The sequence below is a fragment of the Urocampus carinirostris genome, chromosome 16, assembly GCF_059441175.1.
Source record: "Urocampus carinirostris isolate Australia breed hairy pipefish chromosome 16, RoL_Ucar_1.0, whole genome shotgun sequence".
Classification (NCBI taxonomy): domain Eukaryota; kingdom Metazoa; phylum Chordata; class Actinopteri; order Syngnathiformes; family Syngnathidae; genus Urocampus; species Urocampus carinirostris.
In genome coordinates, this window is record NC_142364.1 from 6,648,297 (window position 1) to 6,668,227 (window position 19,931).

The 19,931-nt window shown below is 40.7% G+C and overlaps 1 protein-coding gene and 1 non-coding gene across 2 annotated transcripts; both read right to left on the reverse strand.

Moving 5' to 3' along the window:
- Positions 1 to 1,367: 1,367 nt before the first annotated feature.
- ddx54 (DEAD (Asp-Glu-Ala-Asp) box polypeptide 54) lies at positions 1,368 to 14,696 on the reverse strand. Its single transcript, XM_088319901.1, has 20 exons — positions 14,426 to 14,696; positions 12,868 to 12,994; positions 12,229 to 12,299; positions 11,962 to 12,150; positions 11,847 to 11,896; positions 11,728 to 11,769; positions 10,854 to 10,949; positions 10,653 to 10,774; positions 10,410 to 10,471; positions 10,209 to 10,340; positions 9,485 to 9,695; positions 8,574 to 8,705; positions 8,291 to 8,512; positions 6,997 to 7,070; positions 6,735 to 6,923; positions 5,961 to 6,112; positions 5,783 to 5,896; positions 3,733 to 3,843; positions 2,879 to 2,973; positions 1,368 to 1,687 (listed from the first exon to the last, which is right to left on the reverse strand). The coding sequence occupies exons 1-20, from the start codon at positions 14,540 to 14,542 to the stop codon at positions 1,455 to 1,457; spliced, it is 2,541 nt and encodes an 846-aa protein (XP_088176027.1). The 5' UTR covers positions 14,543 to 14,696; the 3' UTR covers positions 1,368 to 1,454.
- On the reverse strand, positions 14,264 to 14,335 carry trnac-gca (transfer RNA cysteine (anticodon GCA)). Its single transcript has one exon. It is a non-coding gene; the product is annotated as a tRNA-Cys (tRNA).
- Positions 14,697 to 19,931: the final 5,235 nt, after the last annotated feature.

The following is a 19,931-nucleotide window of genomic DNA, read 5'->3' on the forward strand; positions in this document are numbered from 1 at the left end:
TATTTCATAAAGAAAAACCCCTAATAGGCCTACTAATTGCAATAACGTATATTTTAAGTATTACTTTGGTTTGAACGAGAAAAAAACACTATTGTAAATACCATGTAAAATAATTAAATGAGTTAATTACAATTACCTTTATTCTGCGATTCACACATTTGACTTTTTAGATTGCGTAGGCATTTATATAGAAATAATTTATAGATCTTGAAATAATTGTGATTATATTAGTTTTTGAGAAACCTCTTCCCATGTAGGTGTTGAGTAAAAATGAATATAACATCATGTAACATAATATGTAGCTTATATTTTCAATTGCAGGATATTCTTCCCATTACAATTCACCACTAGGAGACGCCACACTCATTTTTTTGCTAATCCATAATTGATATGTAATGCTTGCATAATGCCTTAAGGTGTAGCATGCACCCATCCTCTTGGGTGCGATGACGCTTCATAGGACAATGCCATACAAACTAATACCAGCTGCCAGGAAGAAGAAATGCAAAAGCAGGCAGAGCCACTAGAGAGCAGTGTCAGCGTCATTTTTAAGCAGACTCGTTGAAAAACATGGGAAATATTTCAAGCATTTAAAAAGTTTAAACACTCAAACACACAGTAGCTCAGGAGGTAAAGGTTTAAGCTCCATGTTAGGGATCTCAACTGAACGAAGGGAATAGGTTTAGAGCTATGGTTACGGTTTGAAACAGCATTAGGTCTAGTAACTAGTGTTTTAACTCCATGTTAGCGTTTTAAACCAAATGCGGGGTTCTTAAATGTGTTTATAGCTAGAGTTACAATTGGAAACAGGGCAGGGCTCGGGTAAGAAGCATAGCTAGGGTTTAAGCTGCCAGTTGGAGTTTTAAAGCACAGGTTCGATTCCCGGCTATATTCCCAATGAGCAGGCCGAAACTGCTAGCGTGTGAGTGTGAATACGTAAATGTTAAGCACATTGTAAAGCACTTTTGGAGGTCTTCAGTGACTTGAAAAGCGCTACATAAATGCAGACCATTCATTGACCTTGAGAACATTCAAATTTAAGGATTTCAAGCACCCGCACCAACACTGGAGATAGTACTGGTTTCCATTTTCTGCCATTAGGAGAATCCCCCTGATCTTACTCATATACAACACCTTCATAACCTGGTTGCCGTAGTCCCGCTCTTCAGATATTCAGATATGAGCTGGACCTCGACCATGACGAGAATTGGCGTGAGACAGTCGATCCTAAACCACTAGGGATAAAAACGATTTTGTTCCGTAATGTTGAGTAATTTCTCACAAACCAGAATTATTTTGTATTCAAGCACTAATAAGAGGTGCAACGACTCACCTGGTGAAAGAGAGGAAAAAAAAAAAAAGTGATCTATTGTTCATATTTTTTTAATTCTATACAGAACGCCAAACCATCTTTCTTATCTCGAGCATTTTCCTCTGCATCCCTAAACACCACCTTACATCTTCTTCCTCATCTTGCCCTTCTTTTGGCTCCCTCGTCCGAAGCCGGACTTCTTGACCTCGCCTAACCATTTCTTCGTCTTGGAGCGCATGTTCTTGAGTCCTCCGCTCTGCAGGAAACGATGCTTCTGTTCTTTCTTGCGCTGCTTCAGGATCTGCTGGCTGGTTTTCAGCTCCGAGCGCACTCGGCTACCGTCGGCGGCCGTCTTGGGACCTGAAGCACCGCGCCCTGAAAGATGCCGGATGTGTTTTTGCATGGATTCGTTGATGTTCACGGATCCCTTAACCCTTTAATGTTCCCGTACAATTCGCCTAAAATCCCAATCCAAGGTACACAGTTTTGAGAAAATGGACGATTTTGGTCTCTTTTGAAAGGTAAGACTCTGAAGTTTTGTCCCAAACTGCAATAATCACTGTAAGTGCTACTAACATTGCGTAATCAAAATTGGAACACACAGAAATAGGAGGCTTTTATTCCCTCTTGCAATTAAATGCCTGCAAATGAGTGTAGCATGAGCATCTTAGCTAGAAAACAGGGTACACATTTGCTTGAAGCTAATAAAACATTGTATTTTACACATTTTTCTAACGGTGGGTTTAGGTGTTTCCAAAATTGGAGATGACTACTTTCCTACACTATAACATTTTCCTTGTGTTGAGGTTTTTTGAGTTTTTCCTTGCCCTCATGTAGGTTTTAGACCAGGGGATGGTGTCATAATAGTTTGCAATAGTCTATGCAGCCCTTTGAGACTCCTTGTGATTAAGGGATATACAAATATACATGACTTGACTTAAAACGTTTGCAAATTTGTATTCTACTGTGGCCCATTTTTATCCACAGAGTTTTAAAAGTTGAAATTCTCTTCCCAGAAGTCAATCGATGACCGTACACACTTGCACGTATGAAAGGTGAGTAAAAATGAATCTTGGATTGCCTTGCGCTTGTTGTTTTCGCCTGTGATTTGGATACACCCTTGAAAATGGCATTCAATGATGTTGGGAATTTCATTGGCTAACCAATGTGTCCGTCATCATATTTGGTTACTATTGGCTGAAGATATTTGGACCTATCGGAGCCGATATCCGTTTTAGCAAACAGGTCCGTAACAGGCCAACGAGGGCTGTGGACCCAGGGATAAAGCCTGCTATTGGCTGGGAAAGGTGTCAATCGAAAGGGGAGGGCTAACTGGTGACATCGTACGGACACGTTTTTGTTTTTTAAAAGTTGGGCTACAGCCGCGGAGCAGATGAAAAGAGCGACGAGCTGGAGTTGGTCAGAGCTGGTGTAAGCGGCTAACTTTAGAGCAGAATGATTAATTTTGGTGAATTGAGTGGTGGGGAAAAAACTAAATACTGTCATTATGATAGTAAAATCTTATGTCCAGCCGCCAAGCATTTCGTCTTAGAGGTAGAATGTTACCTCTTTGTGGTCTCCTGACACCTCCTCCGCCCCTTTCCTCATCCAGGCCCGCCGCGTCGTCATCAATCTTGTACTTTTTCTTCCACTCCTCGTAGCTGAGATCTTATTAAGCGTTACAACGAAATGCAGTCATCTTTTTAAATTGACCATCTAAAACTGTCGAGACTCACGTTCACTGCCAAAGACGGTTTCAGACATGATTAGCATGACTCACATTCACTGCCATTGACAACTTAAAACAAGGGTGTCAATCATGCACCCCGCGGGCCAGCGAGACAACGCCCAGCGAAGCATAAGAGAAAAATTAGCTGCAGTTTGAAATATATCCGCTTGATGTTTACAAAACCAGGCACCACTTGCAAAGCAACTTGAGCTATATATTACTTTCTCTCTTCTTTCTTTTTCTCTATCTCCCTATAACTCTCTCTTCTTTTTTTCACTCTCTTCTCTCTTTCTGTCTCTCTACACCTCTCTGTCCCTCCTTTTTTTTCTATTTTTCTCTATTTTACCATTTCTCTTTTTTCTTGGTCTTGCTATCTGTCTCTCTTTTTCATTCTGTCTAATTCTCTCTCTCTTTTGTTTCTCTTCCTGGTCTCGTGTTCTCTCACTTCTGTTCTCTCCCTCTGTTCTCTCTTTCTCTTTCACATTCTCTCTTTTATCTACCCGTCCGGCCCCCGTGATGAGGTTTTTTTTCCTACCTTGTGGCCCCCCAACCTAAAATGAGTTTGACACCCACGGCTTAAAACATCATGGGCATTAGATCACTCCTATTGATCTCTATAAACGTCATTAGCAGTGAATGAGTTAAATGTAAATGACCACAAGCATATGTCGGCCGTTTGCTCAAAGGATACAAGGCCCCCCTGTCCTTTTTATTCTGAACGGTCCGTCCTCCCTCGAGTTTGATCTTCTTCTTCTGGTCATCTTTGCCCGTTTCTGTTATAAAGCGCTTCTTCTTTCTGTCCCTAAGGAAACAGTCAGAATAGATGTAAGGTACAAGGAATAACAATGGACCTAGGGTCACCAAAGTGTATAGGATAGCCCCCTAAAAACACCTGCACAGCCCACAGACTTGTTCTGCAAACAGCTCACTAGTGATGCGTCATTGTCATTTTCTAAGAAATTAGCTTTCTCACTGGCTTGAGAAATCAGTGAAAAGTTCAGTGTCTTTAAGGGTATTCCCAAACAGTTCTTTTTTTCCAAGTAGGCACAGAACGTGTAGTGTTCCTTCCCACAATTATGCAAAAATCTAGTCTCAAAGTTGACCTATCTGGCTTGTTTCCTCTAGAACTGTGACATCATTGAAGGAACACCACACTTTCAAAATAGCGAATCCTTGTAACACAACATGTGAGGCCAGCTCCGAAACAGACAGCGGATTTCGTGGACAGTGCATGGCATTCATTTCTGCTAGGAGAAATTGGAACTTTGCTTACCCTGTCTTTTGCTTTCTTTTAGGTAGGCATTTGTGACTTTTTTGTTTTTCGCAGCATGTGTCACAGTTTGAATCATTTTGGCCGGCCAACTCCCCGTTAGCGTCGGGGCTGTCGAGAGCTTTCCTTTTTTTGTTTACCCCGGGCGATGCTCGTTGGCTTCTCACCATGTGCTGTTTGGCCAGCTATCCTGGTGTTAGAACTGGTTAAGCCATGTCCCTTGGTTTATTCGCGGTTTGCTTTGCCTTTACCGCTGTAGCCGCTCTTCGTTGAGAGTTCCCGATAGAGCCCCAATAAAATGTCAACCTTTAGTCGGGCTTCTCTCTAGCGGATTTTATTTCTTTCAATTATCCATTGGTCATGTGTTCTACAGTATGTTTCTTTTTCTTCCTGGAAGATCCAGGCAGCATGCACCGAAGGCAAGCACGCGGCAGTGGAGAGGGGTGATTTTAGAGACTGCCGCAATCATCCTTCTTCCTCACGAATAAATTGTGAAAATTCATGTTTACCTTCTGGCTCAGTCCCTCAAGTCAAGTCAATCGATCAGGCTTGGGCTGCTGGTTCGGGCTTTTATAACCGCGGGCCAGTCGGCCTGTGTAGGCTCAATCTTACTTCTAGTTCCCAGTTAGCCTGGCAGCTCACCCTTATGTTTTTTGATGGACTAACCGGCGTTAGGTCTGGTTTTACCGCGTTACTTGCTTTTTTTTTGGGGATGGCATTACGTTTATTGCTGAAGCTGCTTTTTGTTATTGGTTCCCGGTTGGTCTGACTGCTCACCACATGTTTTTTGATCAGCAAGCGTGGCGTTAGCGCTGGTTCTGGCATGTGCTTTGGTTAGTGCCGGTTTTACAATTTTTCTTGGTTTGTTTATTCCCGGACAGCTTTTCTTTTAATGCCGTAGCTGCTTTTCGTTGTTGGTTCCCGGTTGGCCTCACTGGTCACGCGATGTCTTTTGATCGGCTAGCCTGGCATTACCGCTGGTTCTGCAGTGTCCCTTTCCTTATTCACGGATGGTTTTGCGTTTATCGTCGTAGCCGCCATCCGTGCTTGCTTCCCGGTTAGCCTTGCTGCTCACCATGTGTTTTTTTAATGGGCTAGCCTGGCATTAGTCCTGGTTTTGCTGTGCTCCCGAGCTTTCCTTTCATCATCTTAATAGCTTTTTGTTGTTGGTTCCCAGTTAGCCTAAATGCTCAATGCGTTTCTTTTGGATCGGCTAATAGTGAAGTTTTTTAAGGCTTACCTTTAAAGTCATGATCAATTCTTCCAAAATTAACCTATAATATATCAATGTAAATCATTTATACAAGGCAGATGCTTTAGTGATTGAGCCGATTTCAAAACTAATTCTAATAATTACAACCTGGTAATAACAATAACAAGACAATTTGTTATTTTAGAAAATGGTCAAAAGTTATCTCCCAACTTAAAAAATAACCCCTGCAACAGAGGAAACGTTAGCACGTCAACGTACCATTTCATAACCCGCTTGTGCTGGTTGAATCGGTCCCCTTCGTCCCCCATGAGGTCAAGGACGGCCGAGGACGCTTGTGCTTCGAAGGCGGTGCCCTCTCCGCTCAGACTCAACCTGAAAGCGCCGAGGGAAGCTATGAAGCTCATATCTATAACATGTATCTTTCATTTTCAGTCACCCTCTCTCAGAGACGAAGTCTTTGGGTCTGTAAGGGATGTAGAAGTCCTCATCTTTGGCCGTCTCACGTTTTCCTCGCTTACTCTTTGGACGCCATCCTTCCTTGTCCTGCTGGGTTTTCCTCTTTCCACCGACCACCTCGGAAAAAACCTCCTGCACAAAAGAATTTAGATAAAATGGTTTGTAAACTTTTTTTTCATGGATAAAAATTAAGCACTTTTGAACACTTTCAAAGCCAACATTTCCAATTTCACCAGTGCAATTAAATGAAAATATCTGGTGAATCGTGTATTTTGCAGAGCCACAAATATCTGCGAAATACATATTTGAATTTTAATGCATTTTTGTGCATTTATTCAGACATACAATTTTTAGATCTTGGGTAAATTGCGACTATATTTGTGGATCTGAACAACACGTGAGTAAATATTTGAGAAAATCTCTCCCCATTTGTGTGTTTGGTAGAAATTATCATAATTGATCAATAATCCATTTCTTTGTGCCCTGTTTGGATGTAGTATGCACCTGTGCTCTTAGGTGTGACACGTAGGGGGCGATGAGGATTCATAGGACAATTCCCTACACACTAATGCCAGCTGCCGGTAATCACGAGGAAAGAAATACAATGGCTAAAAACCCCATAATTCGAGCACTTTTTAATTTGTGAAAAAACAAACTTAAAATACAAGCATTCTCAAGGATTTCCAGCGCCCTTAGAACCCCTGTACATCATCAAAATGACTCGCAAACATCAGTTTGATTTCTAATCCATTACCCGCAATGTGTCATCCTCGTCCGAATTGGCGGCGTCCGGAATGCTGACGGGCTTATGTAAGCTTTTTTCGGCAGCTAGGATTTCTCGGCCTTTGCTGAATTTGTCCACCCGACGCGAATCCTTGGAGCGCTTTGCCCGCATCACCTCGCAGGCCTGCGTCTTGCTGTTGGCGTTGATTTCAAAAATGGTCTAAGAAAGAAGATAAAATACATATGTGAAGCGGTTGTGTAGTTGGGGAGGTTGGAAGCGCCGGCTCACTCACAGATTTGGACTTGTAGCCCTTGATGGCATCGACAATCTGAAGGCGTTCCAGTTCAGTTTTCTCCAAACCGGACCCTAAAATAAAACAAGTTTTAAACAGGGGTGGTAAAATTTTTGACTCGCCACATTAGGTGATCAACTCATGTAGCTTGGAACAGATGGTGTATTCCTAAACAATATAGTTTTGAGAAAATTTATTTGATTAGTTCACTCTATTTTGATTATTGCCTGATAAAGTCCAATTCATGGCCCCCTTGTAAGCACCAAACTGAATAAAATGCATTGAAAACCTCAAAATGCAATGGAGCATTACAAAATTTGACTTTTGTAGAGAGAAAACTTTGCATGTTGTTTTTTCCTGATAAATAATATGTTGGTTGATTGGATCCCTTAAGCACTAGCATCAGGGGCAGTTTCCTGAGGTGTTTCTTGGGCAAGAAAATCCCTCTCCAGGCCAACATGTTTCCACCTGGTCTCAAACCAGAGACCTTTCGCATGTTAGGCAAAAGTGCTAACCACTGCACTGCGGATACGATTGGAGAATACATGAAAATATAACCATGACATTGACATTGTTTTGATTGTATGTAGTGTAGTATAGTTAAATGTGCAGGTAAGATGCTTAGTAAAGAATTTATTTTAAAGAGGACATGGATGTTTTGGAAGTGGGACTTTTTTTTACTGATTTATGGGCTCGTTGATGGTGGACCAAGCTTGTATGTCATCAATTAATAAGTCCTTCTCTAGAAACGAGGAATAAAGGAGAACATAAGAAAGCAAGAAAGAGAAATAAATAAAAAGCAAAAAAAGAGATAGAGTACTAGAAAGAAAGAACAAGAAAGAAAGAAATAAGAAAAAAACAGGGAGAGAGAAAGATATAAAAAGATAAAAGAAATCTGGATCGTGGAAGAAAGAAAGAAAGATCAAAACAGTGAGATAGAAAGAGACAAAGAGAAAGAGTATTCAAAACAGAGGAAGACAGGTTACATAAGATAGAAAAGGAGCGAGATAAAAAAATAAATAGTGAGAAGGAGCGTGATCGAAGGACATAGAAAGGAGAGAAGAAGAGAAAGAGGAAAAAGAGCAATACAGCTACAGCGGGAGCTTTTGTGAATGATGCCCGTCTTTGGTGATATCCAGTGGACCCCTTTTAAACTACAACTTTTTTCCCCTTGTGCTTATCAGTGTTGTCTCACAGGTCGGATTAAAACCCTTGGTGGACCTGACTTGGCCTGCGGGCTGCATGTTTGACACCCATGGTTTAAAACTTGTGTGGCTCTCATCTGCAAACGAACCCAGTAAAGGATGCACGGCCATGCACGCCATGTCCATGTTCTTCACTCGTCTGATGGACTCTGCCGAGGGGTTGGGCCGAGACTTGAGGTACTGCTTGTAAGCGTTCTCGGAGATGCGGAGGAGGTTCTGCAGGTCCAAAGAGTTGCTGTGCGCCACGCTCAGGTTGGTCGCTTCGTCATCCAGGATGCTTTGAGGTACGCGTCCGTAAATACCGTCTAAATCTGTAGGGAGAACCGTTGCTCTTATTTCTTGGTCCTTTTTATGCAGTCTAATATGTCTTACCTGCGGTATGCTCTTGCGTGGCCAACTGCACAGGTCTTCCCAAAAAAAGGTGAAGGTCATAGACGAGAGGCACCTCGTCCGGGCCCACCAAGCTGTAGGCCTTGCCGCTGCGGCCCGCTCTGCCCACGCGACCTGATGAGTAAATATAGTCGACCTTTTTAACATTTACATTGCTTTAGAGCCTCCAAATTTCGTCCGGTGTTTACAACGGATAATAAAAGTGTTTTGAACAAAATACTCCTCCAAAATGGGGTCATTTTGGTTACACAACCCATTGAATTAGTAATTTTGGTACAAAGCAACACAGACCAATTAAATTGAAATAGTGGTCGGATCACACATTTTTTGTTTGTTTTTCGTCCTTACCTGGCTGCTCAGCCAAATAGAAAAGTTTGCCCCACCTATTTTTCAAACTGATTTTATTTTAGGGTCCGGTTTGGAGAAAACTGAACTAGAACTTCTTCAGCTTATCGACGCCATCAAGGGCTACAACTCGAAATCTGTGAGTGAGCATATTAACCAGTGATTTAACCCACCCCAATAACACGAGTTTTGTGTTCATTGTTTACATTGTCAATAAATGATTTTAATTATGGCCGCAAGTATTGACCGTTTGTCACTTACGATGTTTAGTTTGAGCTAAGAAAAGGTGAAACAATATTTGATACAGATTTTTAATCAAAAATAAGGGGTGCCTGTTATGAACAAGAGCAAATTTTCACATGAATAAATTGGGTATTTTGCTTTTAGTTATATATAACTTTCCTTGGAGCAGCATGAACTCAACACCAATAAAGCCCTTGTGTCTGAGTTTATTAAATCATACAATAAGTCTGCAATCTATAATAAAAATAATAATCAAGCACTGGCAAAAAAATGCTTTGTTAGTGCCTCGGGTGCAAATTCCTCACCAACTCTGTGCAGGAAGAGCTTGGACTTGGAGGGAAAGTTGTAGTTGATAACGTTGTCCAGCATGGGGATATCAATACCACGAGCAGCCACATCAGTCACCACGAGGACCATGGCCCTCCGGTGCACAAACTTCCCGATGTTGATCTTCCTGGCAGTGTGATCCAGAGCGCTGTAGATGTAGGCGCACTCAACCCCCTCCAATGTTAACATCTGCACAATCATGGCAGACATTAGAACCGGACCTGACACCTCTCAGAGCACTTTTTGTGAGTACAATGAATGGCCCTTTTTTTCATCAGTATAGTAATCAATTGCTGTACATTACTGACTGATTTGTAGACGTACATAAAACGCCTTTTTCCATTTCTTTAAAAGCCATCGTGTCAACAAAAGCTCTGGACCCACAAAAGCACCAAAAGCAAAAATTGGACTTATGGACCCGCCAAGCCTGCTCTGGAGTCGCATGCAGCTCTTTGGCGCAAACTAGTGGCTCCCTGGCGCATTTACAAAAATGTTTGATCATGGAAAAATATATGGTTTCCGAAGGGCCACAAACACGACACATTCTTAAGGGTTTCCAATGAATATATACAAAATACACATTTCTTTCCTTAAATGTCCTATATAAGGCTTTTAATTTTTTGCGGCTCCAGACAAAATGAAAAATAAAACAAATTAAAAAGGTAAAAATGTGCAAAAGGAAAAACAATTTAAAAAGCTGACCTCCTTGATATACTCCACGTGATGTTTGGTGGCAGCGAAAACCACAGTCTGCTCCTGAGGCTTGACCACGTTCCTCAGCAAGTGGAGCAGAAGTGCCGCCTTGTCGTCCATTCGCACGTGGAAGAAAGATAGCTGGGGAGAGGAAAACAAGGAAACTTTAATAAACAAAGAAAATTGTTACTTTGATTTGATTGTTTTCACCTTGATCTGGTCATTAAGCTTAGAGTCCACATCCAAACGAATCAGAACAGGTTCCGTCAGTCCTGCAAACAAAATCAAATCATCATACTGAGGATTTTGAGTTTTTCCCTGCCCGCATGTTGGTTTCAGATCAGGTGTCACTGTAACCTGTGCAGTCCTTTGAGACATTTTGTGATTAAGGGCGTCACAAATAAACTGGACTGTTCAAAAACAAAGGGACAGTGGTGGAAAACATGAACTCACCAGCTCTGGCAAATTCCACCAGCAGTTTGGGGAGCGTAGCAGAAAACAACAAAGTCTGCCTTGTGTCAGGAAGCCGCCTGATGATCTCCTGCAGCTGCTCGGCAAAGCCCATCTCAAATAACCTGAACGCACGAGGAACTTTTAGCATAGCAGGGATCTTCACAGAATCGCAAAAGAAAAAAAGCACAACATCACAGTCACCTGTCGGCCTCGTCGAATACCACGTACTCCACGTGATTCAACTTCAGGTTCATTTCCTGGATCACGTGCATGAGACGGCCCGGGGTACCGATGATGCTGGACATACATAAACAGTTTTTTTCCCACAATTCCATTGAAACACTCAATCTGAATTGCTAAATTCAAATGAGAATGGTGTAAGGGAAATTACAGTTTGATTATAGTTTGAATGTGCCTTTGTATGATTTTATCCCCAAAAGTACCTAAACAAAGCCAAAGATTATATCCAGGTGCTGCGACAATTGTATCCTCTTCAGTCCTGCTAAATATGAAACAAGATGGCCTTCGCTTTGTTGCCAGGACATCCGGGGAAGAGCTTGCCTCCCTTTTCCAACTACCTTGACTTCACAGTGACGCATTATACCTTTTGTGTTACAAAGTTTCACTTTCCTTACTGCTCATTTATTATGATTGCACGCGGCATCTAACGACCAGCATTATTCGCTTCATTTAAACACATGATTTCTGTCCAAACCAATCAGATTCGTTTCATGTATTCATGTGATCTTCTTAAAGCCAATCAGATAGTTTGTTCTATGCCCGTGTCTCCAATAAACGAGTCTCTAGCCATTGGGGTCAGGTGATTCCTTCCTGAGCCGATCTTGGAAGCCCACGCCTCTGATGGAAGGGCTATCAAAAACTCAATCTCCGACTCAAGAGTGTGTTCTTTTTTCTCATACAATCTCAATTTTTAACCTTGACAAGGTGATTTAAAACTGCTAACCATTTGTGCTGTGAGTAACTAAAATGTAGCTCTCAGTGTCAAAAGGTTTTGTGACCCCTACACTGAATAATTTTTTCCCAAAATAAACTCAAAGTTTGTGTTTGTACTCACATGTCAGGTTTTTCATGAAGTGCGGCAAACTGCCCCTCCAAACTGGAAGATAAAGAAATGTATCACTAGGACTACACAGGCTTAAAAGTACAAGTGAAAAAATGAATTCAACCACACACCTGTCTCCACCAAGAATCAATGTTGTTTTCAGTTTTGTTAATTTCCCCAACTGCAAAGATCAGGTGAAATATAAATTGATTTTCCGGAAACTCGCTCCTCGATCTCGATATCTACCTCCTTTGTGAACTTCATAGTCTGCAAGGCCAGCTCTCTGGTGGGGGTCAGAATGAGGGCCCTAGCACCGGTCTGGGCTTGCGGCGCTTTTAGTTTCTCAAACATGGGCACAAGGAAAGCGGCTGTCTTTCCACTTCCAGTCCGAGCCATGGCCACGACGTCTTTGCCGTCCAGAATAAGCGGAATCGTCTAGGAAGTGCAGAGGATGAGCTTAGGGATCAATAAAAGTCTGGCGCATTTGAGGGATCGGCAGGAGACCAGGTTTACCTTTCTTTGGATGGGGGTCGGCACCTTGTAGCCCTTCTTCATGACACCCTTGAAGACGGGCAGACTAAGTCCTAATAGAGGAAAAAAACGTAAGATTCAAAACCTGTTCATACTCATTTACTTTATAGTAGGTAAGTAAGTAGGTAATATGAAAGATCTGGCCTAGAAAATCCAGTCCAACCCAGGCTTGGCCATAAGACCTTACCTATCCTTTATACAAACACGGTAGGTTAATTTTAAAGGGACAGTGTGTAATATTTAGTGCCTCCTAGTGGTTCAAAAAACCATCATTTAAAAAAACATTAATTGGAATAATAGGCAAAAATACATGAAACAGCATACCAAGATTATGTTTGTAAAGATTGATAGGTAGAGAAATGTATGATCTTTTTACATAATGGAATCCATACCTAGTAGTTGCCGACATGTTTTTCTGGCATCTTGCTGCTACGGTGTGCTCATTTGGCACTGGTTTTTGTTCGTATTACAAAATACCGTGCCACATAGGTCAAATTTTACACAATGTACCCTTAAGCAACTGTGAATGAGTCTAGAAAGTTGTTTAAGCGAAATAATACAAAATCAAAAACTAAATGCCACGCTTATATTGTGCTTTAAATTTATGATTGTAGCTCTCACCCATGGACTGAAATCCTCCGGATTTCTTCTTTTTCTTGTTTTGTGCCCGGACCATCTCCCTCGTGTCTGGCTCCACATCTGACAGGCAGTCCGAAGCAGTTGGAAAGCTTAACAGCTTCAAACTGGACTGCCATTGAATGAAAAAAAAAGGAATTCTTCAATCATCTATATTCCATAATATGGTTTCTTACTCAGGGCCATCACCACCCTAAGCAAGCGCGCAAAACTGTAAAAAAATATATTTATTGCTACTTATTTGGGAATGTTGCTGCTGCTAAGTTTTATTGCAGTTTTCTCACTGCACTATTATTATACCTTAGGGCCAGTCTTTAAGCACTATGTTTTTAATATTTTGCCTATTTATCCTGACAGTATCTTATTTTATTTTCCTCTTTAAAATCGTTATTACGTGTTTACACATGGAGTGCCATATCTACTCTCATTACGTACAATGTTTAACCAAATCATCAATGAAAAAAAGACAATTCATTCAATTAAATTATAAAGATGTAAAACAGTAGACCCCGGGCAGTGTCCGCACCTCACGTGTTTTCGCCCTACGATGTGAAGTAAGATTAATCTTGTTGTGGCTTTTAATTTGAAGTGCCCAAAAAGCAAAAATAAATAAATTGCAAAATTTGCGCGTATGAGTGTGCACGCCTCGTACATTTCCAAGATGCTTATCAGCTATTGTTCAACATTATACATAAAATGTTGGACTGCTATTGGTTCGCATCACGGCATTATGAAAAACCTATATGATTATTTGAATCTAACCCACCTTCAGCATCCACCCAATAACTCCACTGTACCAGATCAAGTCACATCACATCAAAAATAACACAAGCTCATTGTTCCTTAACATGTATACATTAATCACTCTATTTAATCATATAGACGTTCATTACACAAAGTACTATAAACGGTTTTGGTATTTTCATGTTTTTAGTCTGAGGTACAAGAAGTTCAGAACGCATTAACTCCATACTAAAAGTGTCTATACACCGTCATTCATCAATTTCACTTTGAAATCCCAGTCTAGTCCGATTTTCAGGACACATTTATTTGCAAGCCCCTAAACACAAAATGTCTCAAAGGACTGCAAATAACCGTCTCATCTGATCACTGACGTATACCAGGGGTCTGCTTTACACAATTGTTGTATTCTAGTTGATAGAAGAAATTAGATCATGTAATATTAGTCATTTGCCTCGATGTTTTCGTTTTTTAAACGGGTTGGGGTGTAAAATCAAGTTCTATTATTGTGCGTTGGACAACGTACGGAATTTATCATCAAGTGGTGTTTATTGTGTTGTCCTGACAACAATTTGAGAGCTAATCCCTCACACTCAATTAAGTTCCTATATCGTTTAAAGAAAACCAGGAAAAATATAGAAGGGGGCATCCGGATTTGAACCGGAGACCTCTTGATCTGCAGTCAAATGCTCTACCACTGAGCTATACCCCCCGACACTTGTGGAAAGGGCACTGTAGTCGGATTAGTACCACAATCAAGGAGGGAAAACGACACAAATAGTTCACAAGTGTTTTTACTTACAGTGTTATCGTCTTTGACGAGGACGTCCAACTCGAAGTCGCCGTCGGAGTCCGAGCCGGTCTCTCTACCAGCCCAGTTTTTCTTCTTTTTGGTCATTCTCTTCTTTTTTTGTCCCATTTTGACGTTAAAACAAAATTCCCTTCAGGAATGTGATATTTCGAAACAATGAATATTGACTTTCAAGAGTTCATACTCCACGAGAAAAGGCTCAGCGACGAGTCAAGCGGACATATTGTAAACACGTGTATGCTTCTTCTTCGTTTTCTTTATTTCCGTCTTTTGAGATTGGTGACGAGTCTCGCCATCTGCTGGCTTCAATTCGAAGTACGTACACGTTATCTTCTTACAATCGCCTTTCCCTGGCTTTAAAATCTGTTTTTGCGATTATAAATCAAGTCAAGTTATGTTTATTTGTGACGTCCTTTAACGCAAAAAGGCAGTAAAGACATTATCATCTTCCTGAGGTCAACAGAATTCATAAACCATTGAATATAAATGTGTTATAAGCCTAGATTATTACTAATTCACATTTTCCAATTTATATAATTGGATGGATCGAGGTGCCTATTTGAAGACGTAATTTACTCATTATATATCTTTTTTTTTTAAAAGATGATTTTAATTTGTGTAAGCCATAGCCCTATAACATTTTCTTGTACGGGATCGTTTATTTTCCAACAGGGTACACACAGCTAAAATTTAAGATGTTTTTATGTCAGGACAAGAACGGAGACAGGACCCACTTGCGTTGCGTTTCTCACAAGTTTTATTGGAAGAAAGAGAAAGGGTTGCACCCACGATCCGGTGTTCGCTGGACGCGGGAAGCAGGTCGCTCTGATACTCGGACTGTGTTCCGAACGCGGAAGTGGATCTTCCGTGGCGAGCGATGGCGGTGTCGGGGCGGAAAAGGCAGGTCGGGTAGCCGAGACAGGAGAGCATAAACGTGGTCGGGGTCGGAAGCAAGTCGTAAGCGAGAATAGGAGAGAAGACGGAATTGGGGACAAAAATAGTCCGAAAGCCGGGACGGGAGCGCAGACGTGGCCAGGATCAAGAAACGGGTCCAAACCGGGGACAGACAGGAGCAAAAAACGGGACAGGTGGGAGTCAGGGTCGAAAGTGGCTTGCTTAGTGTTTACTGAGGTTCGCAGACGGACTGACAAAAGGGGACAGACAGGACTGGGTACAAATACTGATCGGTAGCCAATCAGAACTGACGGCAGTTGGCGCCAAAGGAGCGGGCACAGCTGAGTCACATCAGTAATCATGACATTTTAATGCCTTCTGAAATAAAATTTAAGACCAAATCGACAAAAAAACACATTTAAAGCCAAAAAACACTGCATGAATAAGAGGCAGTTTTAAACAAATGTTTATTTTATTTTAAATTACAATTTGGTCCAGTTGACAGGAAAAACCATAAATAAAAGGATATTTACAGATCTTTGTGGATCCTCAGCAAAAAACTGGCGAACAACTACTAATACCAAAGAACTCTTCTGCTACATTCGTAGAGCATTTTTATCATGATGCATGAAAAATGACGTTTCGGTCAGGGTAAAATGTTATTTTTTAAAAAAGTTACACTATATTCACTATATTCTCTAAATTTATGACCAATTTTGAGTGTAGCGTCATAAAAACAACCGTGCTTGAGTCAGGGGCCGCATGTGACATGTAATACTTCTTTTTTAATTGATTTGTTTTATAAAATTGGTTGGAAAGATAGTATATTAGGACCCTGTTTTAAGCCCTTCATTTGTTATTTACTGTAGTTTTTTCTAGTTTTTTTTTAGTATTTGTGAAGTCGGATCTTTATTGAAGATCTGTAGTTTTTTGTTGTTACAGTGGTTTTATTTGTGGACTATTTCTGAAGTATTTCTTAAGTCGTTTTATGTAGTGTGTCCATAGTAGTATTTTTTTTAGTATTTCTGTAGTACTTTTGTTGTATTTTGAAAGTAAATTTTGTATTGTATTTCTGTAGTATTTTCATAGTGTTTTTGTATTATTACAGTGGTTTTATGATTGTAGTGTTTTTGTAGTATTAAGGTGGTATATTTTGTTTTGGTATTTTTGTATCTCTGCTGTATTTTGTAGTATTTCCATATAAGAATTTTTGTTGTGTATGTGTAGTATTTCTTTAGTATTCTTGTAGTACAGTGTTACTGTAGTTTTATTTTTGCAGTATTTTTGTGATATTTCCATAGAATTTTTGTTGCATCGGTATAAGTGTAATTTGCAGTATTTCTTTTGTAAACCTCTTTTTGTAGTAATGTTTCTCTCGTATTTTTTTATATTATAGTATTACGGTTTTGTTTTTGTATTTCAGTAGAAGTATAATTGATGTATTTCCAAAGCAGGAATTTCGTAGTATTTTTGTAGAATTTTTTAGTATTTCTATAGTAGTATTTTTGGAGTAAATAATTCTGTAGTAGTATTTTGTAATATAGTATTACTGTAGTAGTATTTTTGTAGTAATACAATTTTTTGTATTTTCATAATGAAAGCAAAATAATGTATGAGGTCTCTGTTTGAAAGCCCTATATTTGATATTTTTGTAGTTAATGTGTAGTATTTTTGTTGCATTTCTGTAGAAATATTTTTTTTAAAGTATTTTTGTACTAGCTCTGTTGTATTTTGTAGTATTTGCGTATAAGAATGTTTGTTGTGTATCTGTGGTATTTCTGTAGTATTTTTGTAGTACAGTGTTACTGTGGTTTTATTTTTGTAGGATTTTTGTGATATTTCCATGAATTTTTGTTGCATCGATCTAAGTGTAATTTGCAGTATAACCTATTGTAGTAGTATTTTTGTAGTTATATTCCTCGATTAGTTTTTGTTATATTATAGCACTATGTATTGATATCTTCTTAGTATTTCAGTCTAAACCAATCAGATTCATTCCATGTATTCATGCGATCTCGTTTAAGCAAATCAAATGTGTTGTTTTATGTCCGTGTCTCGAATAAATGAGTCTCCAGCCATTGGGGTCAGGTGATTCCTCCCTGAGCCGATCTTGGAAGCAGATCTTAGAAGCACGCGCCTCTGATGGAAGGGCTATCAAAAACCCAATCTCCGACTCAAGCGTGTGTTCTTTATTCTCATACAATCTCAAGTTTTAACCCTGACAAATGGATTCAAAACTGATAACCATTTGTGCTATGAGTAACTAAAAGGTTATGTTATATGATGTTTTAACAATTTTTTTAACAGTAATTAAACACACAATTTCATTATATCATATCCCAACAATATGAGTTTTTATCGACACTTTTAACAGCAATTAAATACTCCTTGTTTTTTTTTTTTTTGTTTTTAGCAAATAAAACGAAATTGTCTCATCTCATCTCATTAGCTACACCGCTTATCCTCAGTAGGGTCGCGGGGGTGCTGGAGCCCATCCCAGCAATCATCGGGCAGTGGGCAGGGGACACCCTGAACTGGTTGCCAGCCAATCGCAGGGAACACGGGGACAGACAACTCACTCGCTCATTTACACCTAGGGACAATTTGGACCGACCAATTCACCTGAAATGCATGTTTTAGGAATGTGGGAGGAAACCGGAGTGCCCGGAGGAAACCCACACAAGCACGGGGAGAACATACAAACTCCGCACAGGAAGTCTGGAGCTGGATTTGAACCCACGCAGGAGGTTCCCAAGGCATGAACTGTCCCGCACATGCGCTAACCACTGCGCTGCCGTTGCGTCCAAAACGAAATTGTGAACATGCTTAATTGCTGTTAAGATTGTCGAGAAAAATTGTTCAAACCTCAAATTGTTGTTACTAGTATCAATACAATTGTTCAAACCAAAAAAACTAAAAGGTTTTGTGGCCCCTGCCCTAAATCCTTTTTTGACAAAATAAACTCAAAGTTTGTGTTTGTACTCACATGTCAGGGTTTTCATGAAGTGCAGAAAAATCTTGTGTAGAACGTTATCTTTAGGTTCTTTTTTCAGGTGTACTTTATTTTAACTGTTATACACGGATAAATATACGTCAGGAACTTTTCCCTCAAAACTTTGGTCTTGTTTAACGGCCAGAGTGGATTTTTTTCCCCCGTTTAAATCACCGAGTGGAAATGTGTCCTTTGCGAGATAACGCTGACACTAATACGGCAGCCAAAACGTACTGTTTGAAGTCGGTGGGCTGCTGTACTGTAAATAAGTCAACGCCATGGCAACAGCCTGCAGCTAATGCCATTCATATTCCCCACTGCAGTGGCCGGAAGCCAAATCTGCCTCGGAGGGGGATGCAGCCTTTGCACACGTACGAGAAAACAAATAGAGAAGAACAAGAGCAGAGACGCATCTATTTTTAAAACCCGGTGTATAATTCAGGGCGCGTAAAAGGTGATCGGAGTATTTTGGTCCGCGCGTTAGTTCCACGTGGCGGGATTCTGGCATTTCATGACATGATGTTGCTCATGAGTCACCGGGTAAGGTTTTGCAAAGCTGTCGTGAACCGGAGCAGAATCAGGACCCAAACGCGTGACGTTTCTCACACAAGCCTTTTATTTTACGGGAAATGGGGAGTCGTGCACGTTAGGCAGCAGTCTGGCGTGAAATGATAGGAAGCCAGGGGCCGACGATATCGATACCAATTGCTTGAGTTGATATTGGACAAAAACATGCAATTCAGGTGAATTGGCCGGTCCAAATTGTCCCTAAGTGTGAATGAGCGATTGAGTTGTCTGTCCCTGTGTGCCCTGCGATTGGCTGGCAACCAGTTGAGGGTGTCCCCTGCCCACTGCCCGATGATTGCTGGGATGGGCTCCAGCACCCCCGCGACCCTACTGAGGATAAGCGGTGCAGCTGATGAGATGAGAGATGAGATGAGATATTGGACACATGGAGTCAATACCGGACAGGACGGGACAGACAGGAATGATAATGAAACAGGATATCGAAAATAAACAGGACAAACTAGACGGGAACATAAACTGGAGAGAATAATAAACAGGACAAAAATAGACGGGAAAAAACTGGAAACCGATATTAAGCAGGACAAAAATTAAACAGGAACAATACCGGACTGGAAATGCCAACAGGAAACAGGACCGAGTCAAAACCCACATCGAGCGGGGCAGAGGTTTGTTGATGGACCGGCAAACGAAGAGTGAGAACACTGATCTTAAATAGACGGAAAGCCAATCTGTCAATGAGCCGCAGCTGGCCCCACAGGGGCGGGGCCAATTGGGCGCCATGGCAACTGTGACAAAAGTTCCAAATACAAATGAATAAAAATGACATTCTTCGCATTATGTGCTTTCTGTAATGTCATGTTCTGTGTTGTCAGTGGAATTCTTCTCTTGGATGTCTTAAAAAAAAGGTATTTTATGATCTCTTGGTTAATGTCCTCCTATTGGTGTTCAATGTTCTGCATTTTCTTCCTTTCATGTTTTGTTTAGCAAGAGCTAATTAGTGTTCCAACATATCCTGCGATGTCTTTGTTTCATGGTTTTGTTCTGTTATAGACAATGAGTGCAACCGTATTAAATTTCATGGTC

Coding starts and splice junctions, on each gene's coding strand:
- ddx54 (XM_088319901.1), bottom strand. CDS start 14,542: ATGGGACAAAAAAAGAAGAGAATGACCAAAAAGAAGAAAAACTGGGCT. Junction 12,151..12,228: donor CGACCCCCATCCAAAGAAAG/GTAAACCTGGTC, acceptor TGCACTTCCTAG/ACGATTCCGCTTATTCTGGA. Junction 9,696..10,208: donor ACGTGGAGTATATCAAGGAG/GTCAGCTTTTTA, acceptor ATGATTGTGCAG/ATGTTAACATTGGAGGGGGT.